The sequence below is a fragment of the Dendrobates tinctorius genome, unplaced genomic scaffold (assembly GCF_039654945.1).
Source record: "Dendrobates tinctorius isolate UK_male_01 unplaced genomic scaffold, ASM3965494v1 ptg000126l, whole genome shotgun sequence".
NCBI classification, from domain to species: Eukaryota; Metazoa; Chordata; class Amphibia; order Anura; family Dendrobatidae; genus Dendrobates; species Dendrobates tinctorius.
This window is the reverse complement of record NW_027361794.1, coordinates 13,714,335-13,728,428: the sequence shown is the minus strand read 5'-3', so window position 1 is coordinate 13,728,428 and position 14,094 is coordinate 13,714,335. Positions and strand designations below refer to the sequence as shown.

The 14,094-nt window shown below is 44.6% G+C and overlaps 1 protein-coding gene across 1 annotated transcript in view; it reads left to right on the top strand.

Annotated features, from left to right (window-relative positions):
• Positions 1-14,094, top strand: part of LOC141047339 (uncharacterized) — a 944,519-nt gene that overhangs the window by 695,057 nt on the left and 235,368 nt on the right. The window contains 6 exon segments of the mRNA XM_073542400.1: positions 4,625-4,774; positions 4,902-5,075; positions 5,156-5,279; positions 5,363-5,460; positions 5,659-5,749; positions 6,731-7,585. Coding sequence (XP_073398501.1) covers positions 4,625-4,774; positions 4,902-5,075; positions 5,156-5,279; positions 5,363-5,460; positions 5,659-5,749; positions 6,731-7,585 — 1,492 coding nt within the window.

Here is a 14,094-nt window from a genome sequence, read left to right as displayed (position 1 = left end):
TATCCAGGACATTCTGTTGTCCCTTCTCTCGTGGAAGGTCACCTTTTTGATTGCCATTACATCCATCAGAAGAGTTTCTGAATTGGCGGCCTTGTCATGTCATTCCCCTTACCTGATTCTCCATCAGGATAAGGTCATCCTCAGGCCCGTTCCTTCTTTTCTTCCAAAGGTGGTTTCCTCTTTCCATATCAATGAGGATATCATTCTCCCATCTTTTTGTCTGGCTCCCTCTCATCCGCTTGAGAAGTCTCTCCACAAACTGGACGTAGTTAGAGCCCTGCGTGTCTATCTCGCCAGGACCTCTTCCTTTCGTCAGTCTGATTCCTTGCTGGTCATCTCTTAAGGTCGCCAGAAAGGACTTCCGGCATCCAAATCCACGATCGCTCGTTGGATTCGTTCTACCATTCTGGAAGCGTACCGACTTCAGGAAAAACGGCCCCCTCCGGGGGTAAGAGCTCACTCCACCCGAGCTGTGGCGGCTTCGTGGGCTGTTCGTCACCAGGCTTCGGCCATACAAATTTGCAAGGCTGCAACCTGGTCATCCTTGCACACCTTTGCGAGGTTCTACAGGGTTCATACCCAGGCCTCGTCTGATGCACTTGTTGGTAGGAAGGTTCTGCAGGCGGCGGTGGCTCACCGGCCGACCTAAGCCTTTTTCCGATTCTTTTGTTCCTTTTTTGCTGTTCCCACCCTTGGAACTGCTTTGGAACGTCCCATGGTATTCTGTGTCCTCCAATAAGGCGATAAAGAAAGATGGATTTTTGGTTCTTACCGTAAAATCTCTTTCTTGGAACCTTCATTGGGGGACACAGCACCCTCCCTGTTTAAGTTGTACCGTGTTGGGTCTTAGAGTCCCTTGTTGGGTTGGTACATATGTTAGAGTTTTCTCGTTGCTTCTCCTACTGCTTTTTCACCAACTGAGGTGCTCGGTGCCTGTCGGTGGGTGTATACTGCCGGGGAGGAGCTAATTTTCTTGTTTTGCATAGTGTCAGCCTCCTAGCAGCAGCAGCATACACCCATGGTATTCTGTGTCCCCCAATGAAGGCTCCAAGAAAGAGATTTTACGGTAAGAACCAAAAATCCATCTTTTTGCTAGGTTCACTAGATGCTAAATCTGACCTGTCATTATGATTCTCTAGGTCATTATGAGTTCATAGACACCAAACATGTCTATGTCCTCTTTTATCTAAGTGGTGAAAAAAAATTCCAAAGTTTGCTAAAAAAATTAAAAAAAAAATTGCGCAAATCTCCATTTTTCATGATCTAGGGTCGGGTGAGGGCTTATATTTTCCGTGCCGGACAGACGTTTTTAATGATACCACTTTTGTGCAGCTAAGTTCTTTTGATCACCCGTTATTGCATTTTAATGCAATGTCGTGGCAACAAAAAAGACGTAATTCTGGCGTTTTGAATTTTTTTCTCGCTACGCCGTTTAGCGATCAGGTTAATGCTTTTTTTTAATGATAGATCGGGCGATTCTGAACACAGCGATACCTAATATGTGTGTGTGGGATTTTTTTTTACTATTTTATTTTGATTGGGGTGAAAGGGGGGTGATTTGAACTTTTAGGGTTTTTTAATTTTTTTTATTTTTAATTTTTTTTTTTACTTTTGGCATGCTTCGATAGCCTCCATAGGAGGCTAGAAGCATGCGCAACCCGATCGGCTCTGCTACATATGGGTGATGAGCAGATCGCCCACATCTAGCAGATTTACTGCTGTGCTCTCAGCGCTGACCACCGGCGGACGGAAATGCTATTTAAATGCCCGCTGTCAGCTTTGACAGCGGGATTTAACTAGTTAATAGGCGCAGGCGGACGGCGATTCCGCTCGCGCCTATTGCGGGCACACGTCAGCTGTTCATAACAGCTGACATGTCCCGGCTTTGATGCGGGCTCAGCGCCGGAGCCCTCATCAAAGCAGGGGAGATGTCTGATGACGGACTATGTCCGTCATTGGATATTAAGGGGTTAACATTATATGTGGATATGTTGTTTTTGTATTATTGTAATTTTTCATAGGCCAATATGTATGTATAGGTTTTTCCGCTTATATATAGTGGCTGCTATAGCGATCTTGACGCTGGGCTGTAGCGCATGCGCTGGTCATGACAACCTCGTGATTTCCTGCCTTGCTCTCCATAGTAACATGTAGTGTTTACACTCGCGTTCCAAGCGCGATGAGCAGGAAGTCACTTCACATGGAGGAACCGGCACATGCGCAGTAGGTAGCCTATGACGCCGACATTGCGGTCAGCTGTGTAGAGGGGTATTTAAAACCGTGCATTCCATAGAACACACATGCCCCTGATTGAAGAAGCCTGTGAGGCGAAACGGCGCTGTCGGCGTGGCTGTGATAGACCAGACCAGTACCTGTAACATATGTAAGTTCAGGAGATCATTATGCCCATAGATGACTAGCGCTTTATATGCAGCAACATAATGGGATCTAAGTGGCTAGCAGCTTTTCATGCAGCAAGTGAATGAACATTCCTAATGAAACTGAATCACTTTTTTTTCCCCTCAGTTGTAACTTGGTAGGTGCACTGAATATAGGACGGTGCTTTTTCAATACGGTGGCTAGCATTTATTTGCAGCAGGCAACTATTGGCACTTTTTTATGCACTTTTCCTGCATCTTTTGCACACAATCAATTTTATTGCATTAAGCACTTTATTTTTCTGAGGTATAGGTGACTGGAATTGATATGAAATAAGTGAATGCTCATTCTGAGTGGCGCTATACACCATTTTCTCAACAGTGGATTTTTGTGCATTTAATAAAAGGCTGTGCTTTTTTCAATAGGGTGGCTAGCATTTTATATGCAGCAGACAATTATTGGCACCTAGTGTTGAACGATACCATCCGATATTGAGAAATATTTGATCGGCCCGATACCCAAAAAAGTATCGGTATCGCCGATTCCGATACCGGAAGTCCCATTCAAGTCAATGGGACAGAAATATCGGATTTAAAAAAAACCCTTTCTATACTTGCACATCCTGTCCGGGAGGGGGGAAGAGTGTGGGCGGTGCATGGGCGGACACTGTGCGTGTCTGTGCGGGCCTGCCCGGAGTCTGTGCGGGCCTGCCGGGAGTCTGTACGGGCCTGCCGGGGGCTTGTGCCGGCTGCTGGGGGTCTGTACGGGCCTGTCGGGGGCTTATGCTGGCTGCTGGGGGTCTGTACGGGCCTGCCGGAGGCTTGTGCCGGCTGCCGGGGGTCTGTGCGGGCCTGCCGGGGGCTTGTGCCGGCTGCCGGGGGTCTGTACGGGCCTGCCGGGGGCTTGTGCCGGCTGCCGGGGGTCTGTGCGGGCCTGATGGGGGTCTTGTGTGTGTGCAGGCATCGGGCGATGCCTGCTACAATGACAGTGATTGACACATTAGCCAATGATGGTACAGTAGTAGTCCCATCATCCGGCTAATGTGTTGAATGTAAAAAAAAAATTAAAAAAAACCATACATACTACATACATACATACTACATATATACAACATTCATGCATACACCTATGTGCCCCCGTATAGTAGTAATGCCACCTATGTGCCCCCATATATTAGTAATGCCACCTATGTGCCCCCATATATTAGTAATGTCACCTATCTGCCCCCATATATTAGTAATGCCACCTATGTGCCTCCATATATTAGTGATGTCGCCTATCTGCCCCCATATATTAGTAATAAATAACACAAGATTGACCGTCACATCCAAACATAATTTATGTCTGAACTGGTGCTTTCCTAAAGTCACCAACTCATATATACATTTAAACAAAATGCAGCACTCTGTAAGGCTAAAATAATGCTTAGCACATAAATTGCCAATTCGTGTGTACCTGGCAGCCACAATAAGGCGATTCTCGCTGCCAGGACCTAATGCCAATCCTCTCTCAGCTTGACGTCTAAATCTCTATGGAGGTGTAGGATCCTGCTGCAATTAAAAACGCCTGAGGCAATTTTGGAGCCAATTTTATTTAGAAACATTTTAAAATCAGTTTTTTTTTCTGGTATTTTTCTTATAATCTAGGAAAGCCTAAGGCCAGAAATAAACCCCTTAAAACACTGTACATGGAGACTTTGGGATCAGATCATTTCTGTCCGTGATGTTTGTGGAAACAAAAAAGCTTTTAAAAAAGCCTCAAACTTCTGTGTGTGACTCAGAGCTGAGATCTAACGTGATAGAAGATTATAGTGCGGGGAAGACGGGAAACCTTCATATAGACGGCCGGTGGGGATGGAGTCAGTGACGGACTCTGGACAAATATGTTCCTAGAGCCGTAGTAGAAGATGAAGATGTCGTCCTCATCATGAAGTAGTTATTTCTCCTGTCACGTGTAATGAATATCTCCTGCAGTATTGCTAATGCCGATTCCAGTGTCGGGAAATGAGACGAGAATTAGCGTTATGGAAGATGAGTCTATGAGAAACGTATTCAGCTGCCGACTCCGAGGGAGAAACTGCTTGTTGTCTGTGGCCTAAATATATAGGTTTTATTAGTAGATATAAAGAAGGAAACTAAATACTGTAAAATAATAAATCTCCTCATATGTTTCCCTTATTATCTCCAGTAATTGTATTATTACACAGGATTTTTATGATGTTACATCGGCTTATCTTCTCATTCAGGTCTCTACAATATCGGATCCTCTCAGTGAAGATCTTCTGTATAAGAGAATTTTCCTGATTTACCCATCAAGGATGGATATGGACAGAGACAAGATGGCGGAGAGGATATTACACCTCACCCTAGAGATCCTCTTCCGGCTTACTGGAGAGGTGAGAGATTCTGATGACGTCACATTACATCATTCTTATCTATGGGAATAACAGATGGACAGAACTGGAGAGGTGAGGACTCTGGAAATGTCTGTAGTGAGATTTATTAATGTCTCTCCATAACCAGGATTACACAGTAGTGAAGAAGACCTCTAGTGAGCGCTGTCAGGACCCTGTGTCTGAGGGAAGACCCCTGAACCCAATCACGGGGCCTCCACCTCACCCCCTGATACATGAGGACATCAATGACCAGAAGATCCTAGAACTCACCTACAAGATAATTGAGCTGCTGACTGGAGAGGTGACACTGCTGGGAATGCTGGGACATTATACAGTAACACTATGAAGGGATCGGGGGGATGACGGTATTGTATGTGTCAGGTTCCTATAAGGTGTCAGGATGTCGCTGTCTATTTCTCCGTGGAGGAGTGGGAGTATTTGGAAGGAAACAAAGATCTGTACAAGGACGTCATGATGGAGGTTCCACAGCGCCTCACGTCACCAGGTAATAGACAGGACTAAATACACACGGCCTAGAATTATTTGTATGTAAAGAATGAATTCAGTCCCTGTATGTGTTTCCTCCAGATCTATCCAGTAAGAGGACAACACCAGAGAGATGTCCCCGTCCTCTTCTTCCACAGGACTGTAAACAAGAAGATCCCAGTGTTCCTCAGGATCATCAGGTAGATGGAGAGAAGGTGTCATGAGATCTCCCCTATGATGTGTAGATGGCTGTGAAGGTCTTGTGCTCAGTCTTGTTTTATCCACCAGTATTATATGTTTTATACTTGTGTAATGAGAACGGTGGAGATGGCAGGATTAGAGCTGATCATAGATGTGACTGCTCCCTCTGTCTGTGACTTTTACAATATTTGTTTCAGGGTGAATATCTGACCCATATTAATACTACAGAGACATATGTGAGGGGTGATGAGTGGCGTAAAGAGGAGATTCCGACATATGACTACCCAGGTGAGTAGTAACCACTAAATGCAGATAAGTCATAGTCATAGATTCTTCTAAATACATATAATAGTGTTGATATTATTGTTAATGCCTATAATATTGTCTATTGTGAGGCTTAAAAAAAAAAATACATCCAGCAAAATGTCACCGGAGGCACCTGTCCAGTAGCATCTCTTACGTATAGATGTATCTGGCAGATTCCGGCAATATTCTTTGAGCTTTAGTAGGGTGTGGTACTTTCCAATTGGCTGAAGTAGGGAGCAGATTACTCCAGCTGGACAGCAGGAACAGATCCCAGATGGGAGTGGACACACCAGATGCAGAAGCCCTAATATAACTAAATGACAGAAAACCAGCACAGTCGAAATCCCCATAAAGTGATTACATTTTATAAATTAATTCACTGAAGGTTATAATCTATAGGAGAAGTGAATATTTTGACTCCACAACCACTTTCTGGAAATTAACACGCAGTGGATGTTGGAGAGTGAAAATTACACATTTGACATTTTATTACCCATCACATAGTGCCCAGATTGTGCTCCAGGAGACACACACCATAAATTAAGTGGATTCTTCTCACTATAATATTGCTAAATACAGGGATCCTAAATGTTGTGAGTGTTTTTTGCTGGATTGGTTTATGAAAACTTTGGTTCTTTTTAACAGCCTTTGAGCTACTAATAGTGTGAGAACCTCTATTTTTCCATTGACAGATGATGGACCTGAGTGGGAACTTGTTTTTTGTGAGATGAGAAATAGTTTCTTTTTATTCAATATTTGTGAGGCAGAATGAACAAACAGTTGAACACCACGCTCTACTGGTTCATCCAACAAGGTTTTCTATTAGACTGTGAACTGTCATTGTCTTGGTAAACAAAGTTTTTACATAGCTTGCCATTTTTATGGACAGTTTAAGTAGAAATGTTCAAAAATATAAAACTCAAGGATATTTTATTAAAATATAATTCTTTTTTATCTTAGCAGATGACTGTACCAGGAAATCAGAGGCACAGCTGACATCTTCCATTTTTAAATCTTATAATCTTGAGATCCTACAAGATTCAACTGAAGTGATTGCTGTTACTCTGGATATACCATCATCCATTCACAGCAAAGATCTGTCATCTGATCCTATGAAGCAGGTCCCATCTTCTGATTCATTACCAACTACTAAGGAAAATCAAACTCGCAAAAGAGGCATTAAAAAACAAACTTTTCCTAAAGCAAAGAAGTCATTTTCATGTTCAGAATGTGGGAAATATTTTACATGGAAATCACAGCTTGTTACCCACCAGAGAATTCACACAGGGGAGAAGCCTTTTTCATGTTCAGAATGTGGGAAATGTTTTAAACAGAAATCACAGCTTGTTAGTCACCAGAGTACTCACACAGGGGAGAAGCCTTTTTCCTGTTCAGAATGTGGGAAATATTTTACATGGAAATCACAGCTTGTTACCCACCAGAGAATTCACACAGGAGAGAAGCATTTTTCCTGTTCAGAATGTGGGAAATATTTTACATGGAAATCACAGCTTGTTACCCACCAGAGAATTCACACAGGAGAGAAGCCTTTTTCATGTTCAGAATGTGGGAAATGTTTTAAACAGATATCACAGCTTGTTAGTCACCAGAGAATTCACACAGGAGCGAAACCTTTTTCATGCTCAGAATGTAGGAAATGTTTTAGCCGGAAAGAGTTTCTTGTTAGACATCAGAGAATTCACACAGGGGAAAAGCCTTTTTCATGTTCAGAATGTGGGAAATGTTTTAAGCAGAAATCAGAGCTTGTTAGACATCAGAGTATTCACACAGGAGCGAAACCTTTTTCATGTTCAGAATGTAGGAAATGTTTTAACCGGAAATCGGTTCTTGTTAGACATCAGACTAGTCACACAGGAGCGAAACCTTTTTCTTTTTCTTAATGTGGGAAATATTTTACTTGGAAATCAACTGTTAATAAACATCAGAGATGTCACATAGGGGAGAATCCCTTTTTATGTTGGAATTGTTTTAACCAAAATTGGATCTTCTTAAAGGGGTTGTCTCTTGTCATTTCTCATGTTTGCTGGCAAAAGGATAAAACTAAAGTTTATTAATTCCAAATGTAAAACTATACCCATAATACACCCCCTGAAGGTTAGTCAGAAGGTAGCTAATAGAAAAAACATGCCCCACGTTTCAGTATATACGGTGAGGTGACGAATACACACTCGCTCTCCATGTCTACAGGTTTCATCATCGTCACCAAAGGCAACTCATCAGGAGACTTTATTTAATATTGACCTCTTTTCAAGTGAGACTAGACAAAAAAAAAAACTAAAATCAAGTATCATGTTATCCGAAACAGTCAGAAAACTAGCCATCTATAGGCAGATCCCAGACTTCATACTATATACTTCGTAAGTTTATAATCCACTCAAGTGGCGGTCAGTCAGGAATAGAAAGTATGAGAAAATACAGTATAATTGTGTTTTTTCTCCTATAAGGACTGCCATAGTTTGGAATTGTAACAGCAGTCAACTAGTAGTGCAGGCAAATTGTTCTAAACCAGGGGTGGGCAATTCATTTTCCCGAGGGGCCACATGAAAGACCGTGACTGTTGTGGATGGCCGAATCAATAGGCCAAAATTAATTCTCAATATTAATATCGATATTTTATAATTATATTATTGATAAATTTATTAATATTAATTGTATCAGAATTGTATATTGAGCAGAATTAAGTATGCTGACATCCCCCTATATATTGTTTGAACCCGAGCACAGCCCCTTCTGTATATCATATGAACCCCCCAACAGCCCCTTATATGTGGAATGAGCCCCACACAGCCCCCCCTATGCGGCATGAGCCCCACACAGCCTCCCTATACACTGCATGAGCCCCACACAGCCTCCCTATACACTGCATGAGCCCCACACAGCCTCTCCATTTCCACTGCATGTTGCCCCCCGTAGCCTCCCCATGTGCAGAACCATGTCACCCCCTCATGTGCAGCACTATGTTACCCTCCACGGTCAGCACCCTGTCACTCTCCATGTGCAGCACCATGTCACCCCCTCATATGCATCACCATGTCACTCCCCCATGTGCAGCACCATGTTGTCACCCCATAGCCCCCCATGCCCACCCAAATAGCCAATACACATAAGAAAAAAAGACCACATACTCACCTTGTCCCATTCCCTGGTGTTGTGCTTCTCTCCCTGCCTTTAGTGCACAGACTCTCTGGAGTAAACAGCTGACGCAATGACGGCAGCTGTTTGATACGTTGATTGATGGAGGAAGTGGCCGGAGGCCCCTCCTCCACCAAAGGAGTCAGCAGTGCCACGCAGAGCCGTGGGCACATGGAAACAGCGAGCGGCAGGGCGGGCATCATGTGGCCAGGGGACCTCTGATTTCCAGCCCCACAGCTATCTCAGGCCTCACTTTGCCCATGTCTGACCTAGACTAAACTCAGTTTTCAGATGGCCCAATATGTACCACTCAGGGAAACCTTCCCTGCTCCAAAGATCATTAGCATCTTCTAACTAATGGCTGCGGTCTGTCAGGGAATGAGTGCAATATCATTGTAAAGACTAGGGATATGTGCAACCATAATGTCTGGGAGATCTGTGCAATTATTTAGTAAGAATATGGAAGTTGAGTTCCCTGAGCGGTATATACTTTATTTTAACATACTACCTATTTCTGACACTGGAGTGGCTTATAAACTTACGAAGTAATATAGTTTGGAGTCTGGGAACGGCCAATATGTGGCTAGTTTTCTGACTTTTGGATAACATGATACATTATTTTAGGGTTTTCTGCGTCTATTCTCGCTTGAATATAGGTGTCATGATTTCCACTTTGTCTTTTTGTTACTTTGTGTTGGGGCTGTCAGTCTGTGTGCTGGGTCTGTGCTGCAGTCACCTGTGTTCATTTTCCTTAATTAGGCTTCTACTTAAGCAAGCTAGTTCCTCCCCCCAGTGTCAATCATACTCTTGCTGTTGCCTGTGGAACATTGATTCCTCTCCGATTTGTGCCTGATCCTGCTTGACTTGATTCTCTTCCCGGACTCTGGCCCTTTGCTTGTGACCTGACTTTGCTTGTGCCTGCTCCCTGTTACCGTTTTTGTCTCTCTGGCTTTTCTGACCTCGGCTCGTGTATTGGACTTTGTCTGACTTCCCTTTGTCGTAATGCTCCATTTCCTGGACTTGAGTTTGGATTGTTTGACCTCCCTTTACTTACAGTAAGTAGTAGTACATATTTACTGCTATGACTAGCGTCGAATTACGATTGATCGTTAAATTTTTTTCAGTTTCCCATCTATGGATCCGTTACATACTTTGTGTGATCAGGTGGCAAATTTGACTCAGTTAGTCCAAGATTTAGCCATGGAACAACACAAACTGGCTTCCTCTCATGCTCAGTTACAGGACCAGATTTCTGGTACTCTTACTGCCCCTCAGAATCCCTCTCCTTAGACCACTGTTATGACTCCTGTACCATCTGAGGTCTCATTCAGCCCCCTCTGAACCTTCTATTGCACTCCCTGACAAGTTTTCAGGAGAAAAGGACCAGTTCAGAATTTTTAAAGAGAGTTGCAAATTATTATTTGCCATGCATCCCCGGTCATCAGGGAATGAGTCGCAGCGGGTGGGAATAATAATGTCACTTGCTGGGGGGTCCTCAGACCAAGGCATTTTCCCTACCCTCTCTTGCTCCTGAACATCTTTCAATGGATGCCTTTGACAGATCTATGATGAACCTGACAGGGTCAAGTTGGCAGAGACAAGGATCATGAACCTGACACAGGGGAACCACACAGCAGAAGACTATTGTGCTGAGTTTTGTCAGTGATCTTCTGAGGTCCTGCAATGATGCAGCTCTCAGATGCCAATTCCTCAGGGGTCTTTCGGAGTCTCTTATGGATGCTCTGGCTCTACATGCTCCACCTGGTTGTTTGGTGGAGGCCATGCTCAGGTTATCCGCATGGATTGGAGGATGCGGGAAAGACGTGAGGTGCAAAAAGAGACTCCATTTTGTCCAACTGGCCCAGTTTGTGCACCTGAGGTGGAAACTATGGAGGTTGGTGCTGCTGCTGCCAGCTCTAGGATTAAGGAAAGGAGACACCAGCGGGAACATTGACTTTGTCTCTATTGTGGCCAAGCTGGAAATTTCTTAAAGGATTGCTTGGCACGACCTGCAGCAAACAAGCCGTCGGGACATGCCTAAGTCTGGAAAATCACCAAACAATCACTGACCTCAGGGAGACCAGTCAAAGAAAACACTGCGGCAGTCGGCAAAGGCGCTCAATCAGTGAAATCCTAGGTGCATTGCTCCATGGGAAATACGAATATGCAAATAAAGTCCATGGAGCCTCATTTAAGAGTCTCAAACACGGGACTAGCCAGATCTTCCTCCAGGGAAGGACCCAGCCAAGGAGTGGCTCCTTTCGGAAACCACCATTACCACCATATTAAGTGGCCCTTTAAGTCAATATCCAGCTCTTTACGAGTTTACAGATATGACCAGGGAAATACCAAGGCCAGGTATCCATCCACAGACAGCTGTTTCAGGGTGTTGCCCCTCATCAAAGTGGAGTAGGATTCTGGCTAGGTGGGAGCATTGCTTAGTAGACCAACATCACGAAACAATCACTGACCTCAGGGAGACCAGTCAAAGAAAACACTGCGACAGCCGGCAAAGGCGCTCAATCAGTGAAATCCTAGGTGCATTGCTCCCTGGGAAATAAGAATATGCAAATAAAGTCCGTGGAGCCTCATTTAAGAGTTAAGACAATATCGGGGCGTAGACGAGTAATGTGATCTAGTACTTTTCTGCGCTTTACCGGTGAATTGAGGCCAGCCACATTCCATGATAGAAGTTCGATGGAGCGTATATTAATGTGAGAAGCTATGTTATTAGGGGCGGCCATGTCAACCTATCCCACATTGGGGCCAGAACATAGAAATGAGAAAAAGAGTAGTTGGGCAAATGTCTGTCCCAGCGAGCAAACCTCCCAACCCGTTAGCCAAAAAGACCGGACATAGAGCGTGTTATTTTTATTGATTTTTTTTCTCTTCATTTTTGGTGAGACCCTAAAATAAATTGAATGGCAAGAGAGTAATGTCTGGGTGCAGATGGTACATTTGTCTAGTCAACCAAAGGTACAGACAAGTCCTGTGTGCTCCACTCCTTGTTTATTTTAGTGAATGCGAGAGTGCCCACGTTGGCTTTGGACGGGTGGATGCGCCTATGTGTGATTACATCCCCCGCTGTGATAAACACACGTTCCGACATTACACTTGCCATGGGGCTTGCCAGGACTTAAAAGTAAAAAAAGGACAAGCCTATGCCATGTGTCCAGTTTGGAAACCAACAAGTTAAATGGGCAGACCCATCACTTAGTACCTGCAGACATGTGGACATGAACAAGTACGCTTTCACCATGTTGTTATAACGCTGGCACCTGGTTGTACAGACACCGTATCAGATGTTGGTGGTGGATGTTGTGGCGTGCTGATGAATTTTTTTTCATATTTCAGCCATGCTAACCCTCCCTTCCAAGGTGGTTCCCCAGGTGCGTTGGCCACTTCCTCTTCATATGCCATGTGTTTGATCTGTCAGGTGGGAATGCCGTCAGTAGTGCCTCTACCAGCGTGTGCTTGTATTCACACATTTTGCCATCCCGCTCCATTGTTTGAAGTAATGACGGCAGTTTGTCTTTGCAGCAGGGATCCAGCAGGGTGGCAACCCAGTAATCAGGAGGAGTACGATCGGGGCAACTCTGCGGTCATTGCACAGGCACAGCGCATGTATTGGCTTTTTTGTGCCAGGCTGCCCAGAGGCAAAGACAAGCTGTTACTTTGTGGGAGGTGTTTGGTCTGTGTCCTATATCCTTCATGCCATGCTCCAGTGGTGCTTGTGAGCGACTTTGAGGGCCACCCTGTTGTGTTCACTACATGATGGTGAAGTGGTGTTGTTCCGCAGAGCGACTCACCTGTGCGTGCTGCAGTTGAAACTCCATTATTGCTTGCTTCTGCTTGCAAGGTCTACAGCATATTCAACTCTTGACTTCCACTTTGTTGATACGTCGCATGTGAGGCGCTGAGCAAGAAGGCAGAAGTGACGCTGCAGTGCAGACAGGCGAGCAGCTGCAAGATGTAAACGGCATAAGTTTGCACAGACCTACAATTTCTGCAGCAGCTCTAACATATGGGTAATTTTTAATCAAGATTTGCACCACTAAATTTAACACATGTGGCAGGCAAGGGATCTACATCAAACAGGCTAGGCCTAGAGCTGCCATCAGATTACGCACATTATCACACACCACCAGGCCGACTTATGTTCAGCAGCCCCAACCACTCATCGGTCTCTTGTTTAATCACTGTCCACAGCTCCTGCGCAGTAACGCCCTGCCCGTGCTTACTGTTCCATGTGTCGGTAGTTATCTGTACCTTGCTACTGATGGCGTTGCGCAGTGCACACCTGATTTTGGCTGCAAAATGTGTGTGCTGGACAGGGATGGCTCCGCATGAAAAATTAGTGGTGAATGGGAACCATGTACTGCACAACAGCCACCACCATCACTTTTTTAACACTGTTTTTCTCCAATAGATGCAGCGTTTTAAAAGCCATGAATTTGTAAATGCTGTTATTCAGGGCCAGTGGGCAGGTAGTGTATTTACTCTTTCTCTATAGGGTTTGGGTGATGGAGAGCTGAACACTTTCATGGGACTGGGTGGAAATGCTCGGTGACACTGCTGGTGGTGATGCTGTTGTAAGGACGAAGACTGAGCTATGCGTACCTGTACCGAGCCTGGTCCGGAACTGTTGAGGCTGCCTCCCATGTTGCATGGGGCAGTAATTAGGAGCCGGACTAAACTCATGATCCAGGGTGGCGGGGTAAGATAAAAGGAAAAGCGCGGCTGTAGCAGTCAGTTTGGCGATAACCAGCAGCAGCGCACAGCTGAGAGAGCAATGAGCTCCATCGACCGAGCATCGGCGCTGCGGCAGGAGATAAGGGTGCCTTGCGCCCCATGACAGAAACCGAGAAAGGTGCTTTGAAGAAACCAGAGTATATCTTAATTGCCCAGATGGCTATGTTTTTGCAGGCCTGGAGGAATTGACTTTGTATATTTGGCTTGCGGATTTAAGTGTGGATTGTGGTGGGTCAAGAAGACCGACTTGCACAATGATATATCATGTAACATAGTGTGTGCTTATCTGATGTTTGTTTATATTCTGGAATCAGTTTGTTGACTTTGAATGTAGATAGGGAAAGGTTGTGAGGGTGGACTGAAGGAAACTGGGTAATTCTAAAAATAGCTTACCTGCCTGAGGTATAGAAAGACCCTGAGAC